The 14,372-nt window shown below is 32.0% G+C and overlaps 2 protein-coding genes across 2 annotated transcripts; one reads left to right on the top strand and one right to left on the bottom strand.

Annotated features, from left to right (window-relative positions):
• The first annotated feature begins 235 nt into the window (after positions 1-235).
• Positions 236-1,153, top strand: LOC126706323 (pectinesterase inhibitor 3-like). The gene has a single exon (XM_050405735.1). It carries the CDS (start codon positions 340-342, stop codon positions 958-960), a length of 621 nt encoding a protein of 206 aa, XP_050261692.1. The 5' UTR covers positions 236-339; the 3' UTR covers positions 961-1,153.
• A 4,685-nt stretch (positions 1,154-5,838) lies between these two features.
• On the bottom strand, positions 5,839-10,759 carry LOC126705853 (double-stranded RNA-binding protein 4-like). Its single transcript, XM_050405074.1, has 5 exons — positions 10,434-10,759; positions 9,508-9,773; positions 8,360-8,570; positions 7,898-8,261; positions 5,839-6,109 (listed from the first exon to the last, which is right to left on the bottom strand). Exons 1-5 carry the CDS (start codon positions 10,576-10,578, stop codon positions 6,016-6,018), a joined length of 1,080 nt encoding a protein of 359 aa, XP_050261031.1. The 5' UTR covers positions 10,579-10,759; the 3' UTR covers positions 5,839-6,015.
• Positions 10,760-14,372: the final 3,613 nt, after the last annotated feature.

Raw genomic sequence — 14,372 nt, 5'->3', positions numbered from 1 at the left:
TTTATCTCAACATCTAAAGATAAGTGGTTTGCACAATAACTCTAGCAAGCCCATGTGGTATATGTGGTATTATCCATTGTTGTCATGTAGCATGAAATCGATGAACCCGAGTCTAATTTTTTTTTTTTTAAAAACCTAATAAATAAAATGGCAATTTAGTAATTTCCTCCCAACTTTAAGACCATAGTCACAAGTTTCTAGTTCCCTACTAAATGCACAATTACAAAACCCCTATTAAACCGACACAACAAAGTATCACTCTCACACACACTCAGATCTTGATAGTTGAAACTACTCAAAAACTCAAAGTGTGTCTCTATCTCAGTCTCACAAATCACAATGGCTCTGGCTCACCACCCATTCTGTCTTCTAATAACTCTAACACTAGCATTCCAACTCACTGTTTTCTTCTCCCACTTCGCATCTGCACGAACACCCACCAATGCTGCACCCCAAACCCAAGATCTGGTCCGTTCATCTTGTGAACACGCTAGCTACCCCAACATCTGTATCCGCACACTCTCGTCCTACACTGGACCAGCCAAGACCCCCAAAGACTTAGCCCAAGCCGCGGTGAAAGTGAGCCTGTCACGAGCCAAGCGAGTCTCCAACTACTTGGCCCAAGTGAGTGAAGCCAAAGACTTGAAAATCAGCAAGAGACAGAGAGGTGCGCTGAGTGACTGTGTGGAGCAGATATCAGAGTCGGTGGAGGAGCTGAGGCAGACGCTGAGCGAGCTGAAGCACCTGCGTGTTGAGACTTTCAGGTGGCAGATGAGTAATGCTGAGACTTGGGCGAGTGCGGCTTTGACGTATGAGGACACGTGTCTTGATGGGTTTCAAGGGGTTGATGGGAAGAAGCTCAAGTCTGATGTGAAGAGGAAGATTAGGAATGTGGGTAAGGTTACCAGTAACGCTCTCTACATGATCAATCGCCTTGATGAGAGTCGTGGTAAAGCCTAGCCTAGATTATTGATCTTGATAAAAATGATGATGATGGACGGCCCTGATCACTCTGTGTAACTGTGGTGTACGTGTGTATCATATATGATATATATTTATATATTATGGAACTTTTGAATATCAATATTTTTATATTTATAAATATATATTAGGTTTTGTTCTCATAAGGTTAAAGCTTTATGTATGTATGTTACCATTTTTACTACATCTCAATTGTAATATGCTATAGTATTTTTCTTCCACAATATGAGAGTGAGAGATTAATTACCTTTGTTTTACTAAGAGAAGAGCTTAAAAAAAAGGGTGGAAGAAAATGTGTGTATAATTTAGACAGTTCATCACCTCATTGTCGCACGCATTTGATTGTACAAGTACAACTTTCAATTACCAGTTGCCAATGCCATGGATGGGTTTTTTCTTTTCTTTTTTCTCTCTTTTGAAGATAAAACATTTATCATCAACGAGAAAATCTAGTACCTAACATTTTTTTTTTTGGCCAAAACTTGGTCTAACTGTGATGTGACTTGTGAGTAGCAAAGAATAATGTAAAAGCCATAAGCACCCCCTCACACTTTACCACATTACAAATATTGCAAAATTGTAGCAAAAAAATTTGTTACCGTAGACAACTCACTGCCTTAACTAACTGTCCAAAAAGTTGAATGATAGGTGGTGTAAATTGTAATGCAAATTACTGGTGGGTTTTTTAACTTCTTTAATGGGTGAGTTAATATAGGCCAATGGTACATGACAACCTGTGCTTCAGTATGCCCGTAAGAAGTACTGTCTGAGAAGGTCCATTTTTGCTGGGGCCATAGAAAAGGATATACATGCGCATTTGCTAAACAACTAAAGTCTAAAATAAAAATCGCCTCAGCTGAGCGAGAAGATAATTGATATCAAATAATACTATGTCAACAGTAGTGGGTTAGTTATTTTTGCACATGTATTTTTTGTTTATTAAATTTTGATATGGATGACATAATATCATTTAATATAAAATACTTTTTTCCAGCTGAGCACTTATCTGTCGGTGCCTATCCTACTCTTGGTTGTTGTCACGAAAGTAACGTCAAAGAGCATCTCCAACTCCAAGAGAGTGTCTTAAGTCACCGGCTTCGGCTTGTTTAGCTGAAAATTTCACATTGTGAGGGTCTTTGTATTTTTACACCTTAAAAACGTGTCATGAGTATTGGTCTGGAATTTTGTCAAGAGGTAAAGAAAAATCGGACACGGCACTCCTATAGATTATAGAATGGGACTTGAGGTCCTGTACCATTCTGAACACAAACGCTAAAGCCCAAAATAATTAAAGCAAAGAAATTGAGCAATGATCATGTTAGATATATGATAATGACCGCCACCCAAACAAGACATGGGATTGGGAAGTCCTTTCATTTTCGTCCCTTTTGAGTGCATAGGATATGTAATATGACTCTTTACTACTAGAAGATTCCCAAAATCACTGGAATCCCTGGTCCGACTTGATGCATGAAGCCTAAACCTCAATGGCACCTTCCACATTTCAAAGACCTGGAAAATTTAATTATTTTGGTCACAAGCCCTTGGATTTTCTGTGAATAGAGTGTGAATTAGATTATCCGGCATTTCATATGCTTATTTATTCAAAGGATAGTTAAATTGTTGCCTAGCTTAAATAAAACAAGAACCTGCTGTATTTTAAACAACACTCGGCACAGTCTCTTCTATTAAGGATGGGTTGCCATTATCTACACCTTCACTCCGGCCCGCCCCAATCAAAAAAAAAAAATTTTAGAAAGTATTTTTAAATGAAATAGAGAAAGGATAGAGAAGATGTTAGAGACTATATTTCAAAAAGTATCTCTTCCTTAAACACCCAAAATATCTAATTCTGCTTGATATCTCGAAGCCAGAGCAAATATGGGGCGAGTATTATTAGAGCCCAACTCATCAGGTTGTATGCCTCCATCGTAGAGAAAATTAACCAATCTCAAACGGTTAGATCTCTCCTCAAACAAGCTCATAGGTGAAATTCCTATACAATTGGCAGGTCTCACATCACTAGCAGTTTTAAACCTATTAGAAAACTATCTTTTTGAACAGTCACCTCAAGGTAAACAGTTCAATACCTTTACAAATGATTCTTGCAATGGGAACCTGGGGTTATGTGGATTTCCAACGACAAAAGCTTGTGGCAATGATGAGGGACAACAATTATTGCCATCATCAACCACTTAAGAAGATGATTTCAAATTTGAAAATGGGTTTAATTGGAAAATTGTATTGTTGGGGTACAGTTGTGGATTCATGTTTTGATTGGGTTTGGGTTATCTTGTAATCTCAAGTGGGAAACCAAAATGGCTTGTGAAAAAAAGACTATATTTCAGAAAGTGGTTAGTTAAAATAGAAAAAAAAAAATGGTTTTGGCTTAAATTTGGGTGAAAATTTAAATAAGCTATTGTAGATGCTCTAAAAGGACCATATTGGTTGCTAATATCGCAAAACTAGTCAAATAACCACAGACATTTTAAAGTAATAGAGTTAAACAAATAAAAATAATGATAAATGTGAGAACCACAATCCGAGAAGACCGCTTTAGATTCTCCTTTATAATCGATAAAAAAAATGAATCTCTAACTTACAAATCTAAAAGTTGAGATTTGCTATTGATATTGATTCCCCCTAATTTAGGACACATATAATGAAGTCGTCACTTACTTAAATAATTTACAAGAAAATTATGAAAACCGCATAAATAAAACTTTATTGTCATAAATGAGAATTACATGCAATGTCAATAGAATATAAATTACAACACTTTGGTCCTAGATACAATTTAAAAAGAAGCTTACACAGCTTTGTTTCCTAATTAGATTTGAAAAAGAAAACACAAAGGATAATTGCATAGATAAGACCTAATTTACATCTCATAAACTATGTTGAGAGGCTAGTTACCGTGTGGAAATGTGTTAAGGATCTACCCCACCCAACCTAAATTGGTCTCTAGTGTAGAATGGTTAATACAAACAAATTCACCTATCTTACATACAATAATGATAAAGATGTCAAAATGAAAAAACAAATAAGTAACTTTATGCACAAGTTGTTAACATAATGAAAAGAAATTGCTAACAAGCTCGCACAAACGAATTAGGCATAAAAGAAATAAATTGATGGCATGTTTAGTAAAGATGAACAAGAAATAAAAGCATGTAAGACAATCTAATTTAAGATGCATGAACCATCAACCAAATCATATGAAAATGTATGAGCATGTGAGAATATGATTATGCAATTGTAAGTCCTAGATGCTTTCTATACACGATGAATGAACATATTTCAAATGCATTCACAAAATCATGAACTTGAATTGAACCTATTTCGCATGATCATCTGAACTACTTTTTATTTTTATTTTTATTTTTTTGAGAAAAAGGATAGTGCATTAAAATTAAGAAACACCGGCTAAATCAGTCTGGAGTACAGAAAAAGACTAGAACGGAACATCTTTCATCCAAACTAAAAAACCTGGCACATGAACAGCAAACCAAGTCAAACAATGAACTACCTTATTACTTTCTTTCTTAACTATTATCATTATTATTCATGGAAAATGCATGGATCTATCTAGATAACACGTGGATAGACACTAAATAATAATAAATAAATAAAATTTATTTATTCGTTTTCTGTGATCTAAAATTAGAAAACTTAACAAATGATGCATGAACCTATTATCTTTTGTGTTAAATGCATGTTTGAAGCAAATCTACATCGTAATGTTATCATAGGCATACAAATCAATGAATCTAACTAAGATATGCATAAGAATGACTGATTGACAAAGATACAATTTACACTCTTTAAGTTTGGTGCATTGTCATCTTAGTTCCCTGGATTCATAATTTGTCATTTTATCTGTTAATTGTAACAATTCTATCATTCTAGTCCTTCCATCCATTATCATTTGAAATATGTTCTCTTAAAACAATGTTGTTTCTCTAATTAATAGAGTTATTCACACTAAAAAAATTATTAACTCATTAAAATATTCAATTTAATATATATATATATATATATATATATATATATATATATATATATATATATATATATATATATTCTCAAACCTTCTCCACCCAAAACAACCAAAACGAAGTCGCTGGGTGGGGACTTGTGGATTTCAAATCCCCAATTTGTGTCTGTAACAATAGCCTAATCAACTGATCCTCTTCCATTAATTCTAAGCCACTCCTCCCATCCTAATAAAAGCCAAGCAATTCATGGGACCAAAAATTTCAATGACAAGGAGCGATAACTCTTGGGAGGGATCATTGAAAATAATGAATTTGTGTACAAAGGCTTCACGTATTTGTTTTATTGTGAAATTTTTTATCAAACCCAAAATATTTTTGATTGACCAGAAAAAGAGTGTAAAATTGGAAAATCTTTTACAGCCTCCCTTTACATTTGTCTTTTACATTTATCTGACAGTGCTTACCATTGTCTAGACTTTGTGTATATCATAGTGGGTGAAAAAAAATATATATAAATATATATATATATATATATTTTAGAGGCATATATCATGATTCATGAATAGCACTAACTTTACCGCCTTAACATTTATTTGCCTTAACATTTATTTTCCATACAGAAGTGATCTTTACATTAGGGAGCAGAAAAATTAAAATAATTTTTAATAGAACAAAACTTAGATACTGTTCTTTATATTCCCCTTTTAAGATTTTGCCATGTAGATTTTTTCTCTTTTAAAATCCTGCCATGTAGATTTTTTCTCTTTTAAGATCCTGTGCCATGTAGATTTTTTCTCATGAGATGAAAATGTATTTTTTTAATTAAGTAGCCATATAGTTGAATCTTAAGATGAGAACCTAAGAAACAGCACCTAAGGTATTATACCTAAGTTTTGTCATTCTTAATAACACTCGGACAAAAACAAGGAGGAATTATTAATGTCTTAAAAAAACCCAAGATGAGAGTTTTGAGTCAGCCTAAAGCCCTAAACTAAATACATACACAACAGGCTAAACTAAATACACAAAAGACACATCACAAATGAGCCACTTCATTCGTCAAGCCTACCGAACAAGGTGGGGCTTGAGTCATTGGGGCTTGAGCTACTGGCATTTCGGCAATTGAGAACCTGCAAATTAAACAACAGATTCACTTTCATTTATGCAATATAAACACCTATACAAGAACAGCATCATGCACAAATAGATTTGTGATGCAAAAGGGCATGAAATGGGGACAAAGAAAGACAAATGCCTGCCAGCTTCAAGAGTTAGTGAAGAAAAGTTTTAAAATGAGTGAGGAATTTGCGAACATTTGCAGAACAAGAACTGATAGTAACTTGACAGAAATGTAAGATCAAGCTTTCTTTCTTATGTAAGTATCTAATTTATGACCTCAATGATCATCCAAAGGACAAAGATGTGTTAGTCTAATGAAACCACATACCTTGAAAATGTCATTTTTCCTCAGTAAGATACAAAAAGCTTAAATTATTTTTAGCTTTATGACTAATAAATAACAGCATGATATGGAAATTTTTCCCAAAAGGAGTAAGTAGCAACAAGAAATTACATAGATCCAATTAAAGTATTTAACCATAATGCAACTTCAACTTGAGAATTTAGTTAAAGTATCATTGTCTTGTGATTATTAATGGACAACATAGCTTCATTCTCTTTGCTTTATAAAAATACATAATTGTTATAGCTATGATCAAAATGAAGTATATGAAAAGGCAAAAACCAAAAAGCACAAGAATAGAAATTATCCTTGATTGTTTCTTTTGATATGTAAACAAAAAACTGTGTTGTATAGAATCTTAAGAATAGTGTTTGTATAATCAAAAAATGGCCCATGTCATTTCTCCAAAATGAGTGGTTAATTTTAATGATTGCTAATTTCTTTTATATAAAAAAATTATTAAAAAAAAAAGTGCACCTAGGCGTGCTTTCAGCTTCTTCAAAAAGCACCATCAGACCTTGGAGCTTTGAGCTTTGAAATTTAAGCATACCTAGCACACTTTTTACAACACTGCAAACAATATGGATTAATATTTTAATAATTATTTCCAATTAAATATGACAATGCCCCTGGTTCAGACTTCAAAACATCAAAGAATATGACCCAGCAGCTCAACATTCAACGACAGTGTTTAGTGGCAAAGGCACCAATACATCATATTATGGTCAGAGGTTTAAAACCATGTGTGGTCAGGTGGCTGGAATACATGTGTGAAGAGCATTAGCAAGGATGGGTTCTTAAGGTAAACTGGCAAGGAAATCATTTTCTTTTCTCTTCTCTTAAACAACTATTTTTTTAGAAAAAATTGAAACAATAACTCTCTATGATTGAATTAAGGGAGTAAAACAATAATTTTCAAAGTGGGAGTGCAAATGAATAATAACTACGAGCAAAGGGTGAAGAAAGTAGTCCCCAGTAAATATAAATTCAATGAGCAGGATATTTCTCAGAAAAAAGTATACTGTGCTTGATATTAATTTATGGAAGTGATTATTCTCCCAAACTTTTCACCTACGTTCGAGAGCTGCCACTGCATTCTGCTAACAAGTTTGTCGATAACATGATTATTATACCTGTCTATTTTTTTTTTTTTTTCAAAAAATATTGCAGGATTAAATGAAAAGATCTTTTGAAATCAGTAGCTCCAATGATACCTCCCAGAAAATTATAGTCAGCATACAGGGTCAGATATAAACAAATCACAACATAAATGCACAGTTAGTTCAAAAATTATGAATTAATTTTAAAGGGGAGAATCATTTCTGAAAGTTTATTTCCATAGGCAAAGAAGAATTAATAAGTGCCCGAAGTAGTAATATTAACAAGAGAATGAAACCTACAGCAAATAAGACAAAAGAATCATGCCAGAAATGAAAAGAGAGAGGCTAAGACTTACTGAGTGTCAGACCGCAATTTCTTGTTAGCTTTGTTCTTATTCTTGCGGCGCTTCTTTGAGGAACTTGGACCTACACCTGAAGGTTCTGGTAAAACAGCAGGCACAAATTCAATTGGAAGATTGACTGCTTGAGATGAGGTTTGTGCACTGATCAGTTGTGTTGATGGTTCAGGTTTTGGTATTTTCAGTTCATGGATGACTTGCGTTCCTGAGGAGGCCCCTGGACTTGCAACTTGCACTTCAACACTCTGGGGTATGGCACTAATAGTGGCATGGCTTACACTTTTCACTTTATGCAATGCAGCATAGAGTTTTTCTTTAGACTTTATTATCTCAGTAAGAATGGTTCCTGACCCAGAATTTCCTGCATTATATCCTCAATTAGTTAGCCACAAAGTTTAGAACACATGTGGCATAAATAGATTTAAAAAAACTTCATATTAATCAAAAAGGAAAAGATACCCAAAAGAGATACAATAACAGCGCGCGCTGCCAATTGTTCAGCTTCTTTCTTGTTCCGACCATGGGTACCAGTATAGCATACACCATTAAAAACCGTAGAAGATATGAAAACTGGTAGCAACCCTTCTGGCTGAACTGTATTGAACGTAGGCTTATCCAGATTCATCTTGAGAGCAAACTCGTTAAGTATAGCCTTGCAAAATACCGTATCCTAGAAAACAACCACAAAAAGGTTACTTTAAAAAGAAAAAGATATTGGTCAATCCTAGAAGGAATAATAGAACATATAACATAAAATATGTCAAACATACATAAATAAAAACCTATTTCTCAGCAAATTGAGCCTATATTACATTTATAAGCACATTAACAATACACTTCATATCTGCATTCATCATTCATAATTCCTTACATTCACATACCTAAACAATAAAGTGCAAGTTTCATAATTAGATGAGTTACAAATATAAAGTGACGTAATGATATTATTTAAACCCCTGCCATTCTTCTCACAAAGAAACTCATAAATCTCAATGCCTTTGGAAAAGGCATTGTGATACTAGGGAGAACATATGTATATATATATATATATATATATTGCTTAATAAGTGAAGTCTAATCTGGGGAAAAAAATAAAAAAAATAATCCCTTTTCTCCAACAATAACACACTTGTCAGCTTGTCATTTAGAAAACACATACCTTATCAATAAGACAATAACCATATAAACATTAATATATAGTAACATAATATTTATCTACGATGTTAATGTTAAAGCAAAATAACATGCACATGGTTGCACCTTTAATATTACAATGCAACTATGACAATGAATTTTTTTATAAGCATCTTTTAGCCTTATGATCTGGCCTGAATATTTATCATCTAGATTAAATTACTTATGGTCAAAATTAATCTACCTAGAAAAGATGCAACCTACATATTTATGTCGTAAAGACTTCAAGTCACCAATATTTATTATAATAGAAATGAAAAGGTCATCTTCACAGATGAAGATAATCTTTCACACACACACAAGCATCTTTCAGCCTCACAATCTAGGCATCTTTCAACCTAAAAAAATAGAATCTCCTATCCTTTGCAAAAAGATAAAATATATCACAAGTTTACAATCATGATGTAACAAACCTCATGAATGAGAGGACATCCTTCATCCCTTATCCTCTTTGATATGTGTTCTAGTGCAATTTTGGCAACGTCCTGTTCGGCTGCTTTTTTATGTAAAAAAGTGTTTGGAGAGGTATAGGTCGCTCCATCCACTTCCACTGTTGACCTAAACCTTCGTGCATTTGGTGGTTCTTCACTCATAGTTTGATATAATGGCTGCGGAATGGCTGACCTTTGTGTGTATTCCTGTAGACGGTTCTTGTACATCAAGGGGGGGTCTAAACGGCCTAAACAAATTCCATACACAAGTTTTAGTGAATACTTCTCTACAACTTCTAGCAAAACAAATTCAAGATAAATATGCTTATATTATAGATGAACATGAAGTCACATACATATTAAAACGACAAACAAATGGGTTAAACATGAGTCAACAATAAGAAAGCACTTTGCAATATTATAAAAAACATTGCTTAATTACAATAAAAATAGAAGTGAACTAGTCTGCTATTTAAGCAACAACATCATCTTGTACATGGGAAAATAAAATATAAATCTGCACAGCCATTTTACATTCAGATCACACATCTTCTGATTTTTCAACTAAATTACTCCTATAAATTTTGAATATGCACAGCCATTTTACATAAAGACCACAACCCAAGTTCTGATTTTTTCTAACAAAATATAAAATATGAATAAAGGTCACATCCCAAGTTCTGATTTCTTATTTGCCTTTCTTCATCCACAGAGTCCACCAAATTGTAAAGCTTCATTCATTATTTTGACAGAGAGACCCTTTGGTTGCAAAATATATGAAACCCAAAAAAAAAAAAAAAAAAACTCAGAATTTTAAGTACCAAGACAAGGACTATTTATCAAAACCCAAAAAGGAAAACGCATGAAAAAAATAAATAAATAAAACCCAAAAAAGTTAATATAGTTACGCGCAGAAGTAGAGGGAGGCGGAGGCCGAAGCTGAGGTTGAGAGGGAAGCTGTGGCTGAGGCTGATGCTGAACTGAGAGCTGAGGCTGAGGCTGAGGAAAGGCATTTGATACCATTTTCATGGGTTGAGAGGACGAAGAAGCCATTATCTATCTCACACAAAAGTAGTGAGCTCAAAGGGTCTGTGACTGTGAGTTGGTGTTCAAAGAAATGAGATGAGACAGCTTTTTCTAGGGTTCTGCTCCGTTGTTTAAAATTTCTTGCGTGATTTTGGGGTCGACGATTGAGAGATTTTGAGAATGCTTTATATCCTTTTTAAGGAAAAATGCAAAAGCTACTAATTTTTAATTAAGGCCACACAACAAAAGCTACGACTCAAAGTCAATAGAGTTCCAATCAATTTCATAATTTAATACAAACAACGATTAAATTTAATTTCTTTTAAGAAAAAAAATAAATAAATAATTTGTATTTATTGAATTGGGAATTTTTTTTTTTTTTTATAAACATGATGTGTCTCTTAAAATGAGAAATCAAATATACTTGCACTCAAGTTTTGTATAATTTTTATCTTAAAAATATTTTTGTAAATGTGTGAGTTACTTTTTATGGGTTATGAAATTATGATTTATGATACTACAAATTTTACCATATATGTCTTTTTTTTTTATGGAAAAATAATTTTATTACATAAGTCTTGTAAATTAGTGTATAATCAAATATATAAAACTAAATTTTGACCTGGCACAAAATATATTTTTGCCACATCAATTTATAAGTTTTTTTTGTAATAAAAATTGTAGTGACTATAACATTTCCCTTTTATATTATATATGTAAAAGTTGATATAATAGTTTATAATATGTGTACTAGTATATAGTAACATTTATATTATTCCAATAATTTTGGTTCTATCCTTTTAAATGGCTATGAAATTTCTATTACTTAGATCACTTTTTTAAAGGATATATATAATTAAAAATAAATTGAGGCATTAATAGTAAAAGTTTTATAATTTATAGTGAAACGTAGAAGAAGAAGAAATGCAGATTAGTGTATGATAAGACCAAAATTCCCTTAAGCCGTTTTTTTTTTTTTTTCATTTTTCCTTCATTTTCCATTTTCACCTTTTCATCTCTCTCCCATTCATCTTCATCCACCTAATGGCTCCATTTTAAAATTATATTTTCCTATTAATAAATATTAAAAAAATTATGCTTTGGACATTCTTTGAACTCTTATTAAAATCAAATATTCAAATTCAACTTAGTAAAATAAAAATAAAATCTTTAAAGTAATCATTATTGTCATAAATAATTTTATTAATTTTTTATAGAATCCTACATAATAGGAAAATATTTAATTAAAAGTTATAATGTTAAAAAAAATTGAAAAACAAAAAGAGGTGTGTGCATGCACGCATACATCTGTACATAACATTGTTAATCTTGAATTCGTTTGATGAAAGAGTTGTAACCCATTTTTTTTAGGGAGGCTAATTTTATTACTCATAAATCATAATATTGTCAAAAGGGCTATTTTCACATCTCTTTTGTACTTGATTCTTGCCCAAGTTTATACGATAGAGTAAGATTTGATTCCCCCTTTCTATAATTTGCTACCTTTTTTCTTCCAGCCAAAAAAAAAAAAAAAAAAAAAAAAGGTTCATGCTTAAGAACTTAGCCAAACGGACTATTAGTTCATGCTTAAGAACTCAGCAAAACGAGCTACTAGTTCATGTAAGGTTAATGAATATCTATGTATATGTAATTTTTTCATATTTCCATAAGATCCTTAACTTTGTCCATACTCTCGTGCTTAAGAACTTAGTTAAAATAAAAATAAAAATAAAAACAACAATAGCAACAACAAACAAATCAAATAAGGAAACAAATAAAGAGAAAAATAAATGAAAAACTAATTCTGAATCACATAGACTTGTGTTAAGAAGGTAACCTTTTATTTTTATATTAAATTAATGTCCAATTGGAATTTTAAGCTTAGGTTTAATTGGTCAACTAATGTGTAACCCTGTAAGTATGCACGAATACAATTAAAAATAATCACAATTATACAATTCAAATTATACCTTTTTTTTAAAAGAGGTTTAAATTATACATTTCTAAAATATGTAATGGTTTCTTATTATATATATATATATATATATATATTAGAATCTAATTAGATTTGGACTTTTTAATTTTTGTACCCAATAATTCATTTGCTACAAAATTAAAAATTAGATTGACACGTGGTCAAAATTGGATTCCAATTGAAATCTAATTGAATTCAGACTCTTCAATTTTTACACTCAATAATTCAATTGCCACAAAAATTAAAAATTAGATAGAACACATGGTATAAAATTAATAATCCAATTAAAATCTAATTGGATTTTTTCTAAGTTTTGGTTTTTAATATATATATATATATATATGGGGCTTAAGTATGTAACAATATAAATTTGCGGTAATCTAGAAAGATGAATATGTTATAGGGCACACGCAAGAGATACCTTCCCATAATTGTCCAACAATGTGGTTAAGGGGGACTAAGGGTCTGTTTAGATACCGCTTATTGCTGAAAATTAAAAACACTATAGCAAAATAATTTTTAAATGTGTGAATAGTGCCGTGAGGCCCAATTTTAAAGAAAAATTTGTTGAAATCCGTACTTACGGGTCCCGTGAATAGTGCATGGGACCCACACAAAAAAATAAAAAGCAGACACACAAGCCCCCTATTTTCAGTGCAATCCAAACATACACTAAGCTCACCCAGACAAGCCTAGCCACATCACAGCTCATGCTAAGAGGCTTTTTCTGCTTTTGATTTAATGCCAAAATTTTTCATTCATACCCAATTTGAGGTTTACATATTTGCCTAATGATGTTATGTATTTGCAACATTTTGATATAGTCAAGAGTGTGAGGAGGCTATCACCAAAAAAATGAACACTGAAATGACAAAATACATGCTAAGATAATCTGGTTACAATAATATATATATATATATATATTTGAAATTATAGAAGTATGAGAAATGATCATAAGTGTGAAACCATAGCATAATAATGAAATTGACATAAATTATGGATACTTATACCTATTTTTTAATACTCCATAGCCAAAATAAATGACTTTTAAAATAAAAGATATTGTTTTCTAGAGTGTGCATTGTTTAATAAATGACATTATATTTATAAAAGCAACCATATATAAATAAGTAAACAATCAAACTTTTGTAAGGTGCCTCGGCTTCTATTTTGCCACAGTTAATTTATCCTCTACTGTTTGTTTGGAGAGGAGTAAATGGTTTTGGCACTTAGCCCACACGAATGGGGTGGAGTCGTGTTTATTGCCTCTCAAGAGATAATGGACATTCTATTATTGTTATTGTCTCTCCTAAATTAAGGGTTTTACATTGGAATTACCATTTATTTAATTGGAAAAATAAGAATATCAAATTGAAAAAGTACATCGGCTTATTAATGAATTGAAAATGTACATCTCTTTGATTTTAACAAAAAAAATTGCATTACTTTGGTCCTAGACACAATCTAAAACAAAATACAACTCTTTGATTCCTAGTTACAATCTATAAAATAGAAGATTACATGGATAAGCCTAATCTACCAATTCTTGATATAAGTTCAGAGGCTACATTACAGGATTAAGAAGGTATTAGACACCCTACTTGCCTAGTAAAACCAATCTTCTAGACTGTGGTGGTTAATGATCATATCACATCATTCAAACAGTTTATATAATATGAAACATGTGATTGCAAGGTAAAACATCCAAGAACATGATGAAACCTCATTATAGGCATGCATAGATTGGATATTTGAAAGAGATAATGAATATGTATGTGATGTGACAAACCCTAATCTAAGAGTGTATGAACATGTTATTTGGATTGGAAAACCCTAATCTAAGAGC

This window comes from Quercus robur, chromosome 11 (assembly GCF_932294415.1).
Source record: "Quercus robur chromosome 11, dhQueRobu3.1, whole genome shotgun sequence".
Taxonomy (NCBI): Eukaryota; Viridiplantae; Streptophyta; class Magnoliopsida; order Fagales; family Fagaceae; genus Quercus; species Quercus robur.
This window is presented reverse-complemented; position numbering and strand designations above follow the sequence as displayed.